We start from the raw sequence: 18591 nt of genomic DNA on the forward strand, positions 1-18591 counted from the left end.
AGGATGGCACAAATAGATTCCACCTAGGACGGAAATTGGTTGTTTTTTTTTAGATTCTAGAAATCTAAATTTAGTCTGAAGGTTTCCTCCTCCTTCGGAACCACAACCAGATTGAAATAAATCTCAGACCCTGAACCGGAGATATCACTCCCAGGGGGGAGAGGACTCCCACCTATGAAAGGAACCCAGTCTCTATCTGATTCTAGATAATATATATATATATATATATATATATATATATATATATATTTATTTTACTTATAAAGCACGGCAGAACACCCATAAGGGTCTCAAGGCGCTGCTCATGTTATTGACCGTATTGGAGACCAAACCTGCAGCCCTTGGGTTGTTACAGAGCTTACCCACAGTGCCCTAGCATGCTGAACTATCTGCCCCAAGCACTATCTGTCTGAATAGAACCAGACAACGTATGAGCTAGTTTGCTGCCATAAAAGGCAGTAATACCAACCTGGGATGTCATCTTGAATTAACCCACTACCCCAATATTTATGGGATCCCGAAAGGGAATAGCTATCCTCTATAGGGATAAAAGTCTCCTGGTCAGTATGGAATTGTCTTCCAAGACTCCTTGAGAGGTCCTCTACTAAAAACCTCTCTGTCAATATAGGTATGGTACCGCATCTTGGTACCACATAAAATTAACAACGACCGAAATGTCGTTCCAGAATAGCTAAAAACTCCTTAGTAATAACCGGAGCAGAGAGAGCTTAAAACTGAAGATACTACTTCAGTATCAGCGTGAGGAATCATACCGTCAGAACTGAGATCTTACTACCAAAGTAGCCCCTTCCTCATGTAACTTGGAGGGAACCTCTAAGCAAGTAGTCTACAGTGACAGAAACCTCACTCACTGAATATTTATTCTTCCTCTTGCGCTCTCCCTGCAGCATGGGAAAAGCCGACAACACACCTGACAAGCCCAGATGGAAACGATGTCTGGCAAGATAACTCCAAGTGGAGTCGAGAAGGAAGCGCAGGGTACTGGATGAACGGACGCTAAGATTTTAGGACACTTGAGGGGATGGCTGCATAAAATATTGAACATTGCCGAAAGCTTCAGAAACATCCAAGGCAATGTCGGCTCTGAATAATTATTTTTTTTAATTTATTTTTTTAAACAAAAACCTTATAGTACATGGAAAACAGAAGACTTTAGACAATTCACAAAAGTCTCAAGACAAACCGTAAAAATAACCTCCTTATTCACTTGTTGTTCAATAAAACTGAATATTATTACCAAAATTACAGTGACTTTAAATGATAAAGGAAACATTCTAACCTAGTTCCCTTACATTGTACATACCATTAATAAGGAGAAAGGACTCTTGCATCCTATATAACTAACAATTTGTTTATTAAAAACGGATGGTACTGTCTCTTTAGATGTTAAAAACACTACTTTATTTTTAACAGAGTCTTTTAGAGAGATAAAGATCTCCAGACCCCATTTAAATCTTGTAGGGATTCATCAAGACATCGAATGAAACATAAATAAATAGTAGTTGTTCTGACTTCTGTAATATAATTAGTCAATGCGTGTAAAGCCTCTCTGCTGTACTAACAACACAGCAGAGACGGCATCCAGACTACTCAGCACGCTTGATCCGTACTGAGAGTAAACAGAGTAAATCCTCTTTGCTGCCTGATCTACAATGCAGCCAAAAAGGCACCAATAGCCCAGAATACCCTAAAATCGTACTGATTATGATAATCCTCTCTGCTGCATCTATGTTTCACCTCGCAGCAGAGAAGGTATCCACAGTACTCAATGTTAGTGCAAAAAGTAGAAGCCTTTCGGCTGCATCAGCGCAGCAGAGAAAGGCATCCACAACACTTGAAGACGTTCCTGTAATGATAGAAACCTCTCCGCTGCATAGTCGCAGCACGACAGAGGAGGCTTCCGGTGCACAGAAACGCTCACTCTAACCACCCAGGAAGGAGAAAAAGGAATGTCAACAATGGCACGTAACTTAGCCCCGCCCATCGTGGGCGTCTCCAGATCAAACTCCCGGGCGGCAAAAAGTAAATAGCAGCCGCGTCTTTACATATGATAAATACAGTCATGCTGCAACAGACATACTTCTGAACAAATTATCTCCCGGTCGGCTACTAATATGAATAAAGCCAACGGAACTAGCACTGCACCTACCCTACATACCTTTAACGTGTAAGGATAAACCTCCCAGACGGCTATAAAGTAAAATAAGCCTTTGGGAGCTGCAAACATGCTAGAATATAACAAAAAACAGAGCCACTTCCCCGTATCCTCCAGTGCCTGCATGCCCTGCCAGATAAACTGTCCCCCTCTCTCTTAGGGCCAGATTTATCTAGTGTCCAATGTAGGGTATATAGGGTGCTAAATTTTGCAGTGTATGTATCCTTACCAGAAAAAAGAATTTAGCACTTACTTCAGAAATCTGCCCGGCAGGAGGGCAGCCCACCCGGCTTGCGATGTCTTCTTCCTCACATTGGCCTGTGGAACAAAAAAAGTACTGAATATATTCTCTTTCCTTAGACTTTTACAAGCAGGGCAGCAAACCATGTATGGGAGACGCAGTGAGAATTATGTCCCACAAGTTCCCATTGCTTTAAAGCCACCAAAAGCTTTACTGTAGAGACTGATATGGACTACGGCTACACCCCAGGACAAAGTAGCACAATCTGGTACTACTTTAAAAATAATAAACTCTTGATTGAAGAATCTATACTAACTATACTATCACTAACGTAGGCAAAGAGAATGACTGGAGTGGGAGGGAGGGGAGGAGCTATTTAACAGCTCTGCTGTGGTGCTCTTTGCCTCCTCCTGCTGACCAGGAGGTGAATATCCCATTAGTAATTAAGATGATCCGTGGACTCATCGTGTCTTAAATAAAAAATAATATATATACATACATACACACACACACACACACACACATACAGTGGAAATAAAGTCTACACACCCCTGTTAAAATGTCAGGTTTCTGTGATGTAAAAAAATGGGACAAAGTTAAATCATTTCAGAACTTTTTCGACCTTTAAAGTGAAGGTAAAGTTTTTGTACCCATCAATCCTATTTACAACCCTTTTAGTAACTTAAATCAAGTCGCTAGCTTTATTTTTGAAAAAACATTATTGATTTAAGTAATTTTATATCTATATTTTTCTTACGCTTCCTTTCCGTTTCTCCTCCCATTCACTATTTCCTGGTTTAGGATACCGTGACGTATAGAGCGGTCCCACCCGCTCTATACGTGTATACTCGGCTCGTGCACATCGAGCATCCATTCTATACTACGCATGCGTCAATACTTTGCAACATAGTATTGAATGAGTAACGAGATTCATTCAATACTATATTTGCCAACATAGAGACTGGTTCTTTTTTTTTTGCGGTCAAAGCTATGCCTACAATAAATAGGGGATAATGCGCATGCGTGAAGCGTGAACGCGCACGCTTGGGAACTGCAATTTAGAAACTGTTACGCATGCGCATCACGAACCAGACCATGATGACGTAAATTGACGGCCGCCTAACGGCCAGAGAATCAATTGGTTGGCTGCACAACGTGATCGTTGTTTTTAAAAAAAAAAAAAAAATTGACGGGTTGTTTTTCGGATAGCTGAGTAGATGAGAATAACATAGGATATCGCAGGTAATATTAAGATTTAGAAATATTGATGAATTAAACTTATATTTATTTGCCTTGATATATTTAATTTTTAAGAATAGAGCGTTTGTATTTACCTTCACTTTAATGTGACCTATAAACTGTACAACTCAATTGAAAAACAAACTGAAATGTTTTAGGTAGAGGGAAGAAAAAATATAAAAATAAAATATGGTTGTATAAGTGTGCATACCCTTAAACTAATACTTTTGTTGAAGCACCTTTTGATTTTATTACAGCACTCAGTCTTTTTGGGTATGAGTCTATCAACATGGCACATTTTGACTGCCACCACCATGCTTCACTGTGGGTATGGTGTTCTTTTGGTGATGTGCAGTGTTGTTTTTGCGCCAAACATATCTTTTGGAATTATGGCCAAAAAGTTCAACCTTGGTTTCATCAGACCAGAACATCTTTTCCCACATGCTTTTGGGAGACTTCAGATGTGTTTTTGCAAAATGTAGCCTGGCTTGGATGTTTTTCTTCGTAAGAAAAGGCTTTCGTCTTGCCACTCTACCCCATAGCCCAGACATATGAGGAATACGTGAGATTGTTGTCACATGTACCACACAGCCGTCAGCCAGTACTTGCCAGATATTCCTGCAGCTCCTTTAATGTTGCTGTAGGCCTCTTGGTAGCCTCCCAGACCAGTTTTTTCTTCTCGTCTCTTCATCAATTTTGGAGGGACGTCCAGTTCTTGGTAATGTCACTGTTGTGCCATATTTTCTCCACTTGATGACTGTCTTCACTGTGTTCCATGGTATATCTAATGCCTTGGAAATTATTTTGTACCCTTCTCCTGACTGATGCCTTTTAACAATGAGATCCCTCTAATGCTTTGGAAGCTCTCTGTGGACCATGGCTCTTGCTGTGGGATGCGACTAAGAAAATTTCAGGAAAGACCAACTAGAGCAGCTGAACTATTTTGGGGTTAATCAGAGGCACTTTAAAAATGATGGCAGGTGTGTACTGACTCCTATTTAACATGATTTTGAATATGATTGCTTAATTCTTTCACCCAGTGAAAGGGGCTGGGAAACTAGAACAGCAGACACTTTCTCAAGCCCTGTTTTTTTATAGAATCTCTAGGTTTTTGTTAAAATGGTTAAAGGGAAACACAAGTCAAAATAAACTTTTATGACTCAGAGTATACAGTTTTAAGACACTTTACAATTTACTTCCATTAGCAAATTTTGCACAGTCTTTTTCTATTCACACTTTCTGGGGAACAGGATCCTACTGAGCATGTGCACAAGCTCACAGGGTATAGGTATACTAGTCTGTGATTGGCTGATGTCTGTCACATGATGCAGGGGGCTGGAAAATAAGAGAAAAAATAAATTGTATTGTATTGTCTCTTTATTATGCACTTGTTAATTATGTAATTCTACTGCATTGGGTGGTCCTTTAATCGTGGAATGTTGTTTAATTTTTAACCCAGTACTGCAAATCTGAACAAAAGAAAATAACCTTTCAAATCCTGTCTGAACTTTATGACTTCCTGTCATTGGAGGCTGGTAAGTAGTAGATTCATATTAGAGTACTAACTTTGTTCCTATTGTGTGAAAGTATGTAAAGGCACACATACAGTATATACTGAAAGTGAACGTAAATTTTGATGCTAAAGTGCCCTGTTTTTAAAAATTTGATTAAAAATAGGGGCACTTTAATTCATCAAAATTTACATTTCACTCCTTTTGTGAAAAAAAAAACTTACCTTTTTAGTCTTGACACTTTTTAATGATGCAATTGTACTGTATTTTGTGGTCTCTTTAAGGGACATGTAACCCAACATTTTTCTTTCATAATACAGAAAAAGAATACAATTTTAAACATTTCAATTTACTTCTATTATCTAATTTGCTTCTTTCTTCAGATATCCTTTGTTGAAGAAATTGCAATGCACATGGGTGAGCCAATCATGAGGCATCTATGTGCAATCAGCAGCCACTGAGCATATTAAGATATGCTTCTCAACAATGGATATTAAGAGAATGAAGCAAAAAGTAAATTGGAAAGTTGTTTAAAATTGTAATCTCTATCTGAATCATGAAAAAAATATTGTGTTTCACATTAAAACCTTTTTCTTTTTTTTTAATTTTAATGATTCAGATAGAACATGCAACTTTCTAATTTACTCCTATCATATTTTTTTTCTTCATTCTCTGGCTATCTTTATTTAAAAAGCAGGAATTTAAAGCTTAGGAGGCAGCCCATTTTAGGTTCAGCACCCTGGATAGCGCTTGCTTATTAGGGGCTACATTTAGCAAACCAATAAGCAAGCACAACCCAGGTTCTCAACCAAAATGGGCAGGCTCCTAAGCTTTACATTCCTGCTTTTTAAACAAAGATAGCAACAGAACAAAGAAATTGATAATAGGAGTAAATTAGAAAGTTGCTTAAAATTACATGCTCTGTCTGAATAGTTAAAGAAAAAAAATAGGTTTAGTGTCCCTTCAATAAAGTATAATGCATGGTTGGTATCTTACACATAATTTAATATTTTATACTGCAATACTTTCCCTTTTTTTTTTAAAACTGCAAATCATAGGACCTCTAGAGCCCCAACACTCAAAATATATATATATATATATATATATATATATATATATATATATATATATATATATAATTTATATTGTTGCCTGGATTCTCAAAGTGCTGGCTGCAAGTTTTTTAATAGAATTTTTTCAACCAATGCATTAATCCTCCAAGTAATAGCTTCTTAAAATGATGCTTACTGCTCTGAAGACACTTGGTTCCCGTTGCCTTTGGGAAAACAGAATTCAACCCTGTAATAGCTTGCTCAAATTGAATCGTCAATTTCCACTGACTGCAATAATATTTTTGTTTTGATGAAATTAAATCTGATATGTGTGTGTGTGTATGTATATATGTATATATATATATATATATATATATATATATATATATATATATATATATATATATATATATATATATATATATATATATATATATATATATATATATATATACATACATATACACCTTTTACTATGTTGGTATGATGGCTGTGTTTCTTTCTTTAAAAGGTTATTTTTTCCCCCTACCCCTCATATATAGGTAGGTTTGAGTGTGGCAATCCTTCTGGTCTGAGCAGTAAATGTGTGCCTATCGACACAGCAAGGGAACACGTGGCAGTAAGTATTTGTAATAAAAATGATCACCTTACAGACTCCTCATGTCAGCAGTATAATGGGCCTAAACAATGTCCATTCTTAACAGAATGTCAGTGGCCAGCCACCTGAGAAATTTGATGCTGCTCTGGAATGGGTCCTGACCAGCGACAAACATATGGGAATATGGTGAGTGATAAAAAACAGCAGTATATCATGTTGTTTTGTTCCCATTCACTATTAACTCAGCATGACACATATTTCAACAGTAATATGCACTTCTGCTTTTTGTATGGACAGGGTGAGGGGCAGGGACCCTGAAGAGATAGTCTCTGAGAAAGATGTTGCTTTCTGTATGGAATCATCACGGCCACGTCTTGGGATTGGCTGCAGAATGAAAAATGCATTCTTTACTGCTCTCTCCAATCTCTTCCTTGCTGTTTTGGGTGAGGCAATATTACAATTATGTGACCTAAGTGACCCCAACAAGCTGATCAGTCAGCGATTAGCAAAATTCTTTTTTAGAGTCAAAAACTACATTTTCTTGAAAAGTTTTAAAAGGGCAAATAAACTTAATAAATAATATATTCAATTTATTAAAGGGACAGTTTACTCAAAAATGTTCTTCCCTCTAATTTGTTCCCAATTATCTACTTTACCTGCTGAATTGTATTAAATTGTTTACAGGTATTTCCTTTACCTTTTATATTGGCATTTGATTTAGCCTGTGGTGTCCCCACCTATTCTGAAAGTTTCTGGCCTTAGGTCTAAGCTATAGATAAGCTGTGTAAACACATCCAGCAGAAGGAATTTCACTCCCAGTGGGGTATAGAAGAGATAAGGAATGTTAATTTCCATCTAAAGGGGAGGAGTACACAGATTAATTACTTTTGGGAATAAAGAACCTGGCCACCAGGAGGAGGCAAAGACACCCCAGCCAAAGGCTTAAATACCCCCACTCCCCTCATCCCCCAGTCATTATTTGCCTTCCTTCACAGGAGGATGGCAGAGGAGTGCTGAAGATTCGGAGTAGTCTCTTATGGAGGGTAGTACTCTTCGAAATGGGACTGGGGTTTTAAGTAGTCCTGTCAGCCTCTGTGAGAGCCTGGATGAAAGTTAGAGTCCGGAGATGCAGGGAAAGTCTTTCTGCAAAACCATCCAGACTCATATTAACAGCTCCATAAGCAATCAGCGTTGACGAGTTTCGCTGCCTGCTATCTACTCACAAGGCCATGTCAGGAGTGATGCTTCTACCTGTCACACTTGAAGGGCCGTGTTCCTGTTCCACGGCATAGATTCTGGTAAGATGGTTTCTTTTTTTATTCATAATGATAACACAGAAGACAGGGTCACAGTGTGGCGCCTTTTATCTTATGGAATCAAGGGTTAATATTCCTAAGGGTATTATTGAACAGGGGTGTTTGTGTGATTGCTGCATTATGTGCGAGATGAGACTCTGGCAATGGTGAAACTTTCAGATTGACTTCCGGGAGTATTTGCCCGGCCGTTTTTGGCGCGTTTTCTCCTTAGTGCAGGGGCAGTCCTGCGAGGCATTCCATGTGACCGGGTGCGGTCTCCACTTCCTCTGTTGATCAACGGCGCAGGAGACGAGGTGGTTTCTGTATTCTGGGTCATAGGAGGTGGTGGTGAGTGCCCCGGTCATTGGAGGTAAATTCTGTTCGGTCCAGGATTGGACTCTTATCATATCCACGGTTACGGGAGGCAAGGGAGCTTTTCGTCCCTTTCGTATGGACAAGGCCCAGCGACAGCAGCCCACCGCAAAAGCGGATCAGTCCAAGGGAACTTGGAAGCCTGCTGAGACAAAATCGGCATGAAGGGGCGGCCCTCGACTGGTCTCCGGACCAAGTAGGGGGCAGATTGTCTCTCTTCTCCGAAGCCTGGTTGCAGGACGTTCAGGACACTTGGGTTCTGGAGGATGTCGCCCAGGGTTACAGGATAGGATTCAGGTCCCATCCGCCCAGGGGCAGATTTCTCCTGTCAAACCTGTCTTCAAGACCGGAAAAGAGAGAGGCCTTTCTAGAATGCGTGAGGGATCTCTCCTCTGTAGGTGTTATCGTACCAGTACCCCAAGCAGAAAGGGGTCTAGGGTATTATTCAAATCTTTTTGTGGTTCCAAAGGAGGAGGGCATGTTCTACTCGATTCTGGACCTAAAGTGTTTAAACAAGATTCTGGATGTTCCATCGTTCAAAATGAAAACAATTAGATCTATTCTGCCCCTAGATCAAGAGGCGCCGTTCATGACGACAATAGACTTGAAGGATGCTAACCTTCATGTTCCAATTCACAGGGACCACTTCAACTTACTAAGATTTGCGTTTCTGGACCACCAGTTTGTGGCCCTTCCTTTTGGTCTGGCGACGGCCCTGGGAGTCTTTGCAAAAGTTCTGGGGGTGCTACTTGCAGTGGCCAAGCGCCGTCATTCAGCCTTGCAGAGGATCATTCGAGGGCTCTTCTTTTCTTGCTCTAATCTCACGGTTGGAAGATCAACTTAGGAAAGAGTTCCCTGCTTCCCAGCAACAGGGTGGAGTTCCTGGGCATGATGATAGACTCTCTATGTCCATCAAAATATTTCTCACAGATCAAAAACGCAGGGAGAGTGCGTCCACCTGTCTTGCCCTTTAGTCCTCCTCAAGCCCTTCGGTGGCTCAATGTATGGAGATGATCTGGCTCATCATCTTCAGCATAAATGTCATCCCTTTCGCCAGGTTCCATCTCAGACCTTTTCAATTGTGCATTGTATCACAGCAGATATCCATGGATGCTTGGACCAGGGACTCCGTCTCTTGGTGGATTCGTCCGGAGCATCTGTCAAGGGGACATCCTTCTTGAGACCGTCCTGGGAGATTGTGACCACGGACGCGAGCTGGTTTGGGGTGCCAGGATGGCACAAGGAAAATGGACTCGGGAGGAGTCTCTCCTTCCGATAAATATTCTGGAACTTCGAGCAATTTACAATGCTCTGGGGTCGTTCGGCTTCATCATATTCCAGACCGACATTACATCGGTGGCTTACATCAACCATCAGGGGGGTATGAGGAGCTCCATAGCAATGAGGGAGGTGTCTCGGATTTTGGAGTGGGCGGAGTCCCACAGCTGCTTGCTTTCAGTGATTCACATTCCAGCAGGCAATCCTTCCGTCCGGGGGAATAGTCTGTTCACCCCAAAGTGTTTGCGGAGATTTGTTTCAGATGGCGAACGCCGGAGATAGATCTCATGGCGTCCAGACTCAATTGCAAGCTACCCCGATACGGGTCGAGATCGAGGGATCACCTGGCAGAGCTGATAGATGCCTTAGCAGTGGCTTGGGGATTCAGCCTAGCTTACATTTTTCCACCGTTACCACTTTTACCTTGTGTAGTGGCACACATCAAACAGGAGCGAGTTTCGGCCATCCTGATTGCTCCATTGTGGCCGCGGAGGACGTGGTTTGCGAATCTGATGGGGATGTCATCCTCTCCACCATGGAGGTTACCCTGTCACAGGGATCTGCTGGAACAGGATCCCTTTCAACATCAAAATCTTGTTTCTCTGAGGCTGACTGCGTGGGGATTGAACGCTCCGTCTTAGCCAAGAGAGGTTTTTCTGAAAGTGTGATTGACACTTTAGTTCAGGTATGGAAGCCAGTCACTCGTCGCATCTACCATAAGGTGTGGAGGACTTACTTGTCCTGGTGTGAGAAGCATGGATATCCTTGGCACAAGGTGAAGGTATCTAGGATCCTGTCCTTTCTCCAGGAGGGTTTGGAGAAGGGTCTTGCCGCTAGTTCCTTAACCCCTTAATGACCACAGCATTTTCTGTCCGTTTGGGACCAAGGCTATTTTTACATTTTTGCTGTGTTTGTGTTTAGCTGTAATTTTCCTCTTATTTATTGTACCCACACATATTATATACCGTTTTTCTCGCCATTAAATGGACTTTCTAACTATACCTTTATTTTCATCATATCTTATAATTTGCTATAAAAAATTATAAAATTATGAAAAAAATGGAAAACACACTTTTTCTAAATGTGACCCCCAAAATCTGTTACACATCTACAACCACCAAAAAACACCCATGCTAAATAGTTTCTAAATGTTGTCCCTAGTTTAGAAATACCCAATGTTTACATGTTCTTTGCTTTTTTTTGCAAGTTATAGGACAATAAATACAAGTAGCACTTTGCTATTTCCAAACCACTTTTTTTCAAAATTAGCGCTAATTACATTGGAACACTGATATCTTTCAGGAATCCCTGAATATCCCTTGACGTGTGTGTGTGTGTATGTGTATGTATGTATGTATGTATATATATATATATATATATATATATATATATATATATATATATATATATATATATATATATATATATATATAGAGAGAGATATAGATAGATAGATATATTTTTATTTTTTTTGGAAGAAATCCGAAAGTATTGATCTAGGCCCATTTTGGTATATTTCATGCCACTATTTCACAGACAAATGCGATCAAATAATAATAAAAAAAAAGTTACATTTTTCACAATTTTAGGTTTCTCGCTGAAATTATTTACAAACAGCTTGTGCAGTTATGGCACAAATTGTTCTAAATGCTTCTCTGGAATCCCCTTTGTTCAGAAATAACAGACATATATGTCTTTGGCATTGCTTTTTGGTAATTAGAAGGCCGATAAATGCCGCTGCGCACCACACTTGTATTATGGCTAGTAGGGAAGTTTGTAGGATTCATTTTAGGTGTAGTGTAGTAGACAACCCAAAGTATTGATCTAGGCCCATTTTGGTATATTTCATGCCACCATTTCACTGCCAAATGCGATCAAATAAAAAAAATCTTTCACTTTTTCTCAAACTTTAGGTTTCTCACTGAAATTATTTACAAACAGCTTGTGTAATTATGGCACAAATGGTTGTAAATGCTTCTCTGGGATCCCCTTTGTTTATAAATAGCAGACATATATGGCTTTGGCATTGCTTTTTGGTAATTAGAAGGCCGCTAAATGCCGCTGCGCATCACACTTGTATTATGGCTAGCAGTGAAGGGGTTAATTAGGTAGCTTGTAGGGAGCTTGCAGGGTTAATTTTAGCTTTAGTGCAGAGATCAGCCTCCCACCTGACACATCACACACCTAGATCCCTTAGATTGTTTTTACATATATTCCTTCCCCCCTTTCTCCCACTTTTTAACATCAAAATTTTCTGTAGTGTAGCGGTTACAGGGACGGATTTCGGCATTATCAGTCTTGCTGCACAAGAGACTCGCTGAGCTTCCTGACATTTAATCCTTCATTCAGGCTCTGTCTAGAATCAGGCCTTTCTTTAGGCAGTCTACTCCCCCATGGAGCTTAAACTTGCTCCTTAAGGTATTGCAGAGGGTTCCGTTTGAGCCTATGCACTCCATTGACGTTAAGATTCTGTTCTGGAAGGTTCTCTTCCTGTTGGCTATTGCATCGGCACACAGAGTATCGGAGCTTGCTGCCTTGCAATGCAAGCCTCCTTACCTTATTTTTCATGCGGATAAGGTGGTTCTTCGCACCGGTTTGGGGTTTCTTCCCAAGGTGGTGTCTAACCGTAACATCAATCAGGAAATAATTGTTCCTCCTTTGTGTCCTAACCCTTCGTCTTCTAAGGAGAGGTTACTTCATAATCTCGATGTGGTTCGTGCCTTGAAGTTCTATTCTCAGGCTACAAAGGATATTAGAAAGTCTACATTTTTTTGTGGTGTATTCCGGGAAGCACAAGGGGCAGAGGGCCTCTTCTACTTCTTTGTCTTTTTGGTTGAGGAGTTTGATTCGCTTGGCCTATGAGACAGCGGGACATAAGCCTCCACGGCTCATTGAACTAGAGCTGTGGCTTCATCTTGGGCCTTCAAGAATGAGTCCTCTATGGAGCAGATTTGTAAGGCGGCTACCTGGTCCTTCTTACACACTTTTACAAATCTGATGTTTTTGCTTCTGCGAAAGCTGTTTTTGGGAGAGGTTTTACAGGCTGTGGTGCCCTCTGATTAGGATCCGCCTTTTTACTCTCCCGGTTTCATTCAGTGTTCTCTAAAGCTTGGGTATATGTTTCCCAAAAGTAATTAATGGAGCCGTGGACTCTCCTCCCCTTTAGCTGGAAAACATAAATTATGCTTACCTGATAATTTCATTTCCATCATGGGGAGGAGAGTCCACGGCTCCCGTCCGTAGCTCCGGTGGGCGGACCTAAATTAAATTTATCTTCTGGCACCTTTTATACCCTGATATTTCTATGGCTGTTCCTTTGACAGAATGATTGGGGGATGAGGGGAGTGGGGGAGGTATTTAAGCCTTTGGCTGGGGTGTCTTTGCTTCCTCCTGGTGTCCAGGTTCTTTATTCCCAAAAGTAATGAATGAAGCTGTGGACTCTCCTCCCCACGATGGAAATGAAATCAGGTAAGCATAATTTGTTTTTCTATTGTTCTCTACAAGTATTAGTCTGTTTGTTTTTTTTATGAGATTCAGACCACAAACTTTTATAATATATAAATATATTTTAATATATTTAAATATTAATCTGACCAGGGTTATAGGTCAATTGCAGTGTTGTATGATAGTATGCATAGCAAGCTCACTCCCTTGTTTCAGGTCTTCGTGGCTAAACTTAAAGGGACAGTCTAGGCCAAAAAAAACTTTCATGATTCAGATAGAGCATGTCATAAACAAATTTCCAATTTACTTTTATCACCAGTTTTGCTTTGTTCTCTTGGTATTCTTAGTTGAAAGCTTAACCTAGGAGGTTCATATGCTAATTTCTTAGACCTTGAAGGCCACCTCTTTTCAGAATGCATTTTAACAGTTTTTCACCACTAGAGGGTCTTAGTTCATGTATTTCATATAGATAACACTGTGCTTGTGAAGTTATCTGGGAGCAGGCACTGATTGGCTAAACTGCAAGTCTGTCAAAAGAACTGAAATAAATGGGCAGTTTGCAGAGGCTTGGATACAAGATAATCACAGAGGTTAAAAGTATATTAATATAACTGTTGGTTATGCAAAACTGGGGAATGGGTAATAAAGGGATTATCTATCTTTTATAACAATAAAAATTCTGGTGTAGACTGTCCCTTTAAGGCTTGGCACAAATTTATATTGTGCCCAGCCAAATCAATTTGTGTGTTCATATCTTGTTCAGGACAGCGTTTTAATTGATGGGGCCCCTTGTGATTTGTGTGTGTGTGTGTGTGTGTAAAGAAATAAAAATACAAAAGTGACAAACTGCACCTAATGTATATGGAGAGTTTGGGGAGTTTTTAATGACCCTTTAAGGTTACATTTATGTAGAAGCCTCCCCCCCCCTTCTGATGTGTTTAATTCTATTATTTAAAAAAAAAAAGGAAAAAATAGGGTAAGCACAGTCTTACAATTCTTGCAGCAGCCAGGGTGCACTTCCACAGCAACATAGAGATCCAATTCACAAAAAAGGTACTAGCTGGTCTTTTCATAAAACTTGGCGTTTAATCCATCATTACAAAATAAGAACAGACATAACGTTTTGGTGCTCCCCTCGCACCTTTGTCAAATGTTGTGTAATGACAAATAGAATGAACCTAAAAGCAACTATCCCAGTCTCTCCTACCCGCTTTAAAAACCTGAAAAGCCAGTCTCATTAGACTCACTATGTCCGCCGCTGATGATATAATCGCCATCCGACCAGACATGACATGCCATCAACCGCGGGCAAGCACAGTCCGTTAGCATGGAGACCGAATAACAAACCATTGTGTCAAATATAAACCATAGTGATCGGGCAGCATTACGGCTCATCCACTAAACAGACTAGAAAATCCTTTACATCCCTCCAATCATTCATTACGATATTCACATTGGTGTATATAGATTCTGATCATGGCCGTGTACGTAGATATCGTAATGGAAAATTCATATAAGGATATCACTGGAGATACACTTCAGTTACATGTATGTACACTGATACGACTGGAGTATCCATGCTGTGATGCTGTCCGACCACATCCCTTAAAATAGATATATACAGAACATTAAAAACAATAGAACAATTCTTGTGCATCACAGAGACACCATGAAAGCATCTCTTATCAACTCTATCATCTCTATCTCTATCATCTCTATCATAAAATATATATATATATATATATATATATATATATATATATATATATATATATATATATATATGCACCAAACACAAAAAATTCTGAACTGATGCATTGAAAGCAATAGTTAGCTTGAGTATAATATGCAGATGTTTGTTTAATATCATATTAGTTGTACAAATGTCTTAAAAGTTAATGTAAAGTTTCAGTTTCTATAAAGTATTGGGCTTCTTGATTTTTTTTTAACCTATCTGGAACCCAATTTGATTTATGATTCAGATAGAGCGTTTGATTTTAAACAACTTTCCAATTTACTTTTATTATCTAATTTGCTTTGTTATCGTTGTATCCTTTGTTGAAAAGGATACCAAGATAGACTCAGGAGCAGCTGATTGGAGGCTGTACACGTACTTCATATTATTGGCTCAATCCATGCGTTCTGCAATGCATTGCTGCTTCTTCAACAGTTGATACCAGTAGAATGAAACAAATTTAGATAAGAGGAAATTTGGAAAGTTGTTGAAAATTGGATGCTCTATCTAAATAAAATTGGGTTTCATGTCCCTTTTAATTTCCAGATTGCTCAAACGTTGGCTGTGTACTGTGTTGTGAGGTCTGCAGTCTGCACTTCAATTTCTGCACAATTTGAAAGGCCAAACAATGTCTAAGATAAAATACCGTTAAAATGACTAAAGTATTCTATATAATTATTATAAAAAAAAATTTTTTTTTTTAAATCACACTTAAATATTTTAGATTACAACAGCAACGCGTTTAATGTACCTTTTTTATATAGATCTGAAAACCCACAGTCGATCTTAGATCAAGCAACCTTGTGAGAAGAAATTTTGGAAAATTTGCTTAATTTGTGTCCTAAATAATTATTTAAAGGGACAGTATACACTCATTTTCATATAACTGCATGTAATAGACACTACTATAAAGAATAATATGCACAGATACTGATATAAAAATCCAGTATAAAACTGTATAAAAACTTACTTAGAAGCTCTCAGTTTAGCTCTGTTGAAAAGGTAGCTGGAAAGCCCACTGCAAGTGGGAAATAAGACCCTCCCTCTTCTTTGGCATATGAAAAGACCCTTTACACAAACAGGAGCAAGCTGGAGTAGGTATATGACGGTATTCTCCTAAAACTTTGGGGCTTGGTTAGGAGTCTGAAAATCAGAGCAATGTTCATAAAAAAATAAGCAAAACTATAAAAAGAATTTACAAAAAAAACTTTATGGGCTGTATGAATAGATCATCTACAAAACATTTATGCAAAGAAAAAAATGAGTGTATAATGTCCCTTTAACATTATAAGTAGTTTCCTGTGCCATTTAGAAATTAGGGGCTTCCATTGTGTCTTTTATATTGTGTTTAAACTAATCAGAGCATGCATGTATTAGGCTATGAGTACGGGAGTTTCCTGAAACGCGTAAGCTGTATATGCTGCGCTTTTTTGAGCTTTGTATTCGGCTATGTCAAAGTTTTTTAATATTTGACAATAAAGTATTACTTTTATTCATTCTACCAAAGCGTGGATATTCCTTTTCTACAAGCTATTTCATATTGTGTACACATATTAAAAAATAAACTGTAAAATGTTTTTAATTTTTCTATTGAACATAAAAATATTTGCATTTAAACACTGTTTATAGGTAATCTAAAACTTACAGAAAATGTTTGGCAGGGTTCATATTCTGCTGTTTTCCTAGTGTTGAATGAATGACAAGAACATTGTTGCAGTTCAGCTGTTCTAAATTGTATTACTTGTTTAAAAGTAAGTGATCTTATTCTTTTTCTCAGTTATCCTCATCCTCTGGCTATTCTTGTTAATCCTGCGATATCACTGGCGAAGGTTGGAAGAGGAAGAGAAACAAATGTTTGACATGGTGGAGAAAATCATTGGTATGTTACTGTTCTATGTATGTTGGTATGTTACTGTTCCCCTTAACCCAGAGGTGGGCAGACTTTTGTAAGGCAAGGGCTACCTCAAATTTTATTCCAAGTGATGTGGTCACCTAACTAAAAAAAAAAAAAACACCATGATTCACCATCATTGGTCAGCTCATATGTCATTCATTTTGCAATCCATTCACCACACTTGTAGCAGCCTTCTTGTCTCTTGTGAAGATGGTTGTGTAGTAGAATTTTGGTGCTGAGGATCACGTGAAACTCGTATGTAAGTTATATATATGTAATGCTATACCCATGAGGCACGATATGAGTCCTGCGCGCTGATAGGCATGTTTAGCAGTCTGCATAAGTAAGAGATTTCTCACACATCTACGATGGTGAAATCTTTCTCTTACTATGCAGACTTTGGAAATACAGGCGGTCACCTCACAATTCACTCACAGTCCACTGGTAGACCGTGATCTTACCTCTTGCCCACCCCTGCCTTAACCCAATAGTATGTATATGATATCAGTGTAAGTGCTGTATTTGCACTGCCCAATTAAATCACTGCAACCTGCACTTTTGGATTGAAAGAAATGGAAACAAAAGGGGTTTTTAGTCTGTGGCCTGGGGGAAGTATAGTCTTTTCTATCAGCGCTCACCAGGTGGACAGCTCTGAAGTGTGGAAAATAGAGCGTGAACAGAAAATAAAATCTTTATGACACACACTGACACACACATATATATATTTTGGTGCCTTTCAAAACATGAACATAGTGCTACTCAGTCACATATATTTTTTTTATGTTTTAAGGAGTGCAGGTGGTAGAGCAGGGAAAAAAAAGCATTGTGTACATTATTATGGAGAGGTTTTTGCTTGTTTTTTGGAGGGGTATATGGAGATGAAGACAATTTAACTATTGACTTATATTTTCTTTTACCTTACAAGATGCTGTCAAATCTCATCATAAAGACTGGCTCCGGGGTGAAGAGCACTTCCCCTTCATTGGCATTGTTCATGTAAGGGACACTTTAATACCGCCCCAACAGAGGTGAGAACATTTGTAATGCAGTTTTCTATTAATAGTGTGTGTACGTATGTAAATTCTATTTAAACATACTTTTCCTATATATATTTTTGTTTGTTTTTTCGTTTTTGCATGAAAAAGTGTGTTTAGAGTTAATTTTCAAATAGTTTATAAGAAGTTCATGTATGAGGACAACTAGGCATTAAAGGGACACTAAACCCATTTTTCTTTTCTTTCATGATTCAGATAGAACAGGCTATTTTAAGCAACTTTCTAATTTACTCCTATTATCAATTTGTCTTCGTTCTCTTGCTATCATTATTTAAAAAGCAGGAATGTGATGCCTAGGAGCCAGCCCATTTTTTGTTGAGAACCTGGGTTATTCTTGCTTTATTGGTGGGTAAATGTAATCCTCCAATAAGCAAGGACTATCCATGGTGCTAAACCTAAAATGAGCTGGCTGCTAAGATTTACATTCCTGCTTTTAAAATAAAGATAGCAAGAGAACAAAGAAAATTTGATAATAGGAATAAATTAGAATATTGCTTAAAATTTCATTCTCTATCTGAATCATGAAAGAAAAAAATTGGGTTCAGTGTCCCTTTAAGGATTGATTGCTCATCGGCTGGTAAGAAATCCTACTGCTTAAAAGGACCTGAAACACAATTTTATGTTGTTCATGATGCAGATAGAGCATACTATTTTAACCCCAGAATTGGGCTGGGGGCGTGCATAGCATCATGGGTATTCCC

The 18591-nt window shown here is 38.9% G+C and overlaps 1 protein-coding gene across 1 annotated transcript in view; it reads left to right on the top strand.

Annotated features, from left to right (window-relative positions):
• Window positions 1–18591, top strand: part of LEMD2 (LEM domain nuclear envelope protein 2) — a 29539-nt gene that overhangs the window by 9540 nt on the left and 1408 nt on the right. The window contains exons 3-8 of the mRNA XM_053706852.1: window positions 5116–5191; window positions 6762–6838; window positions 6924–7003; window positions 7115–7260; window positions 16719–16820; window positions 17761–17863. Coding sequence (XP_053562827.1) covers window positions 5116–5191; window positions 6762–6838; window positions 6924–7003; window positions 7115–7260; window positions 16719–16820; window positions 17761–17863 — 584 coding nt within the window. The remainder of the gene's footprint in view (window positions 1–5115; window positions 5192–6761; window positions 6839–6923; window positions 7004–7114; window positions 7261–16718; window positions 16821–17760; window positions 17864–18591) is intronic.

Source organism: Bombina bombina, chromosome 3, assembly GCF_027579735.1.
Source record: "Bombina bombina isolate aBomBom1 chromosome 3, aBomBom1.pri, whole genome shotgun sequence".
In the NCBI taxonomy this organism is placed as follows: domain Eukaryota; kingdom Metazoa; phylum Chordata; class Amphibia; order Anura; family Bombinatoridae; genus Bombina; species Bombina bombina.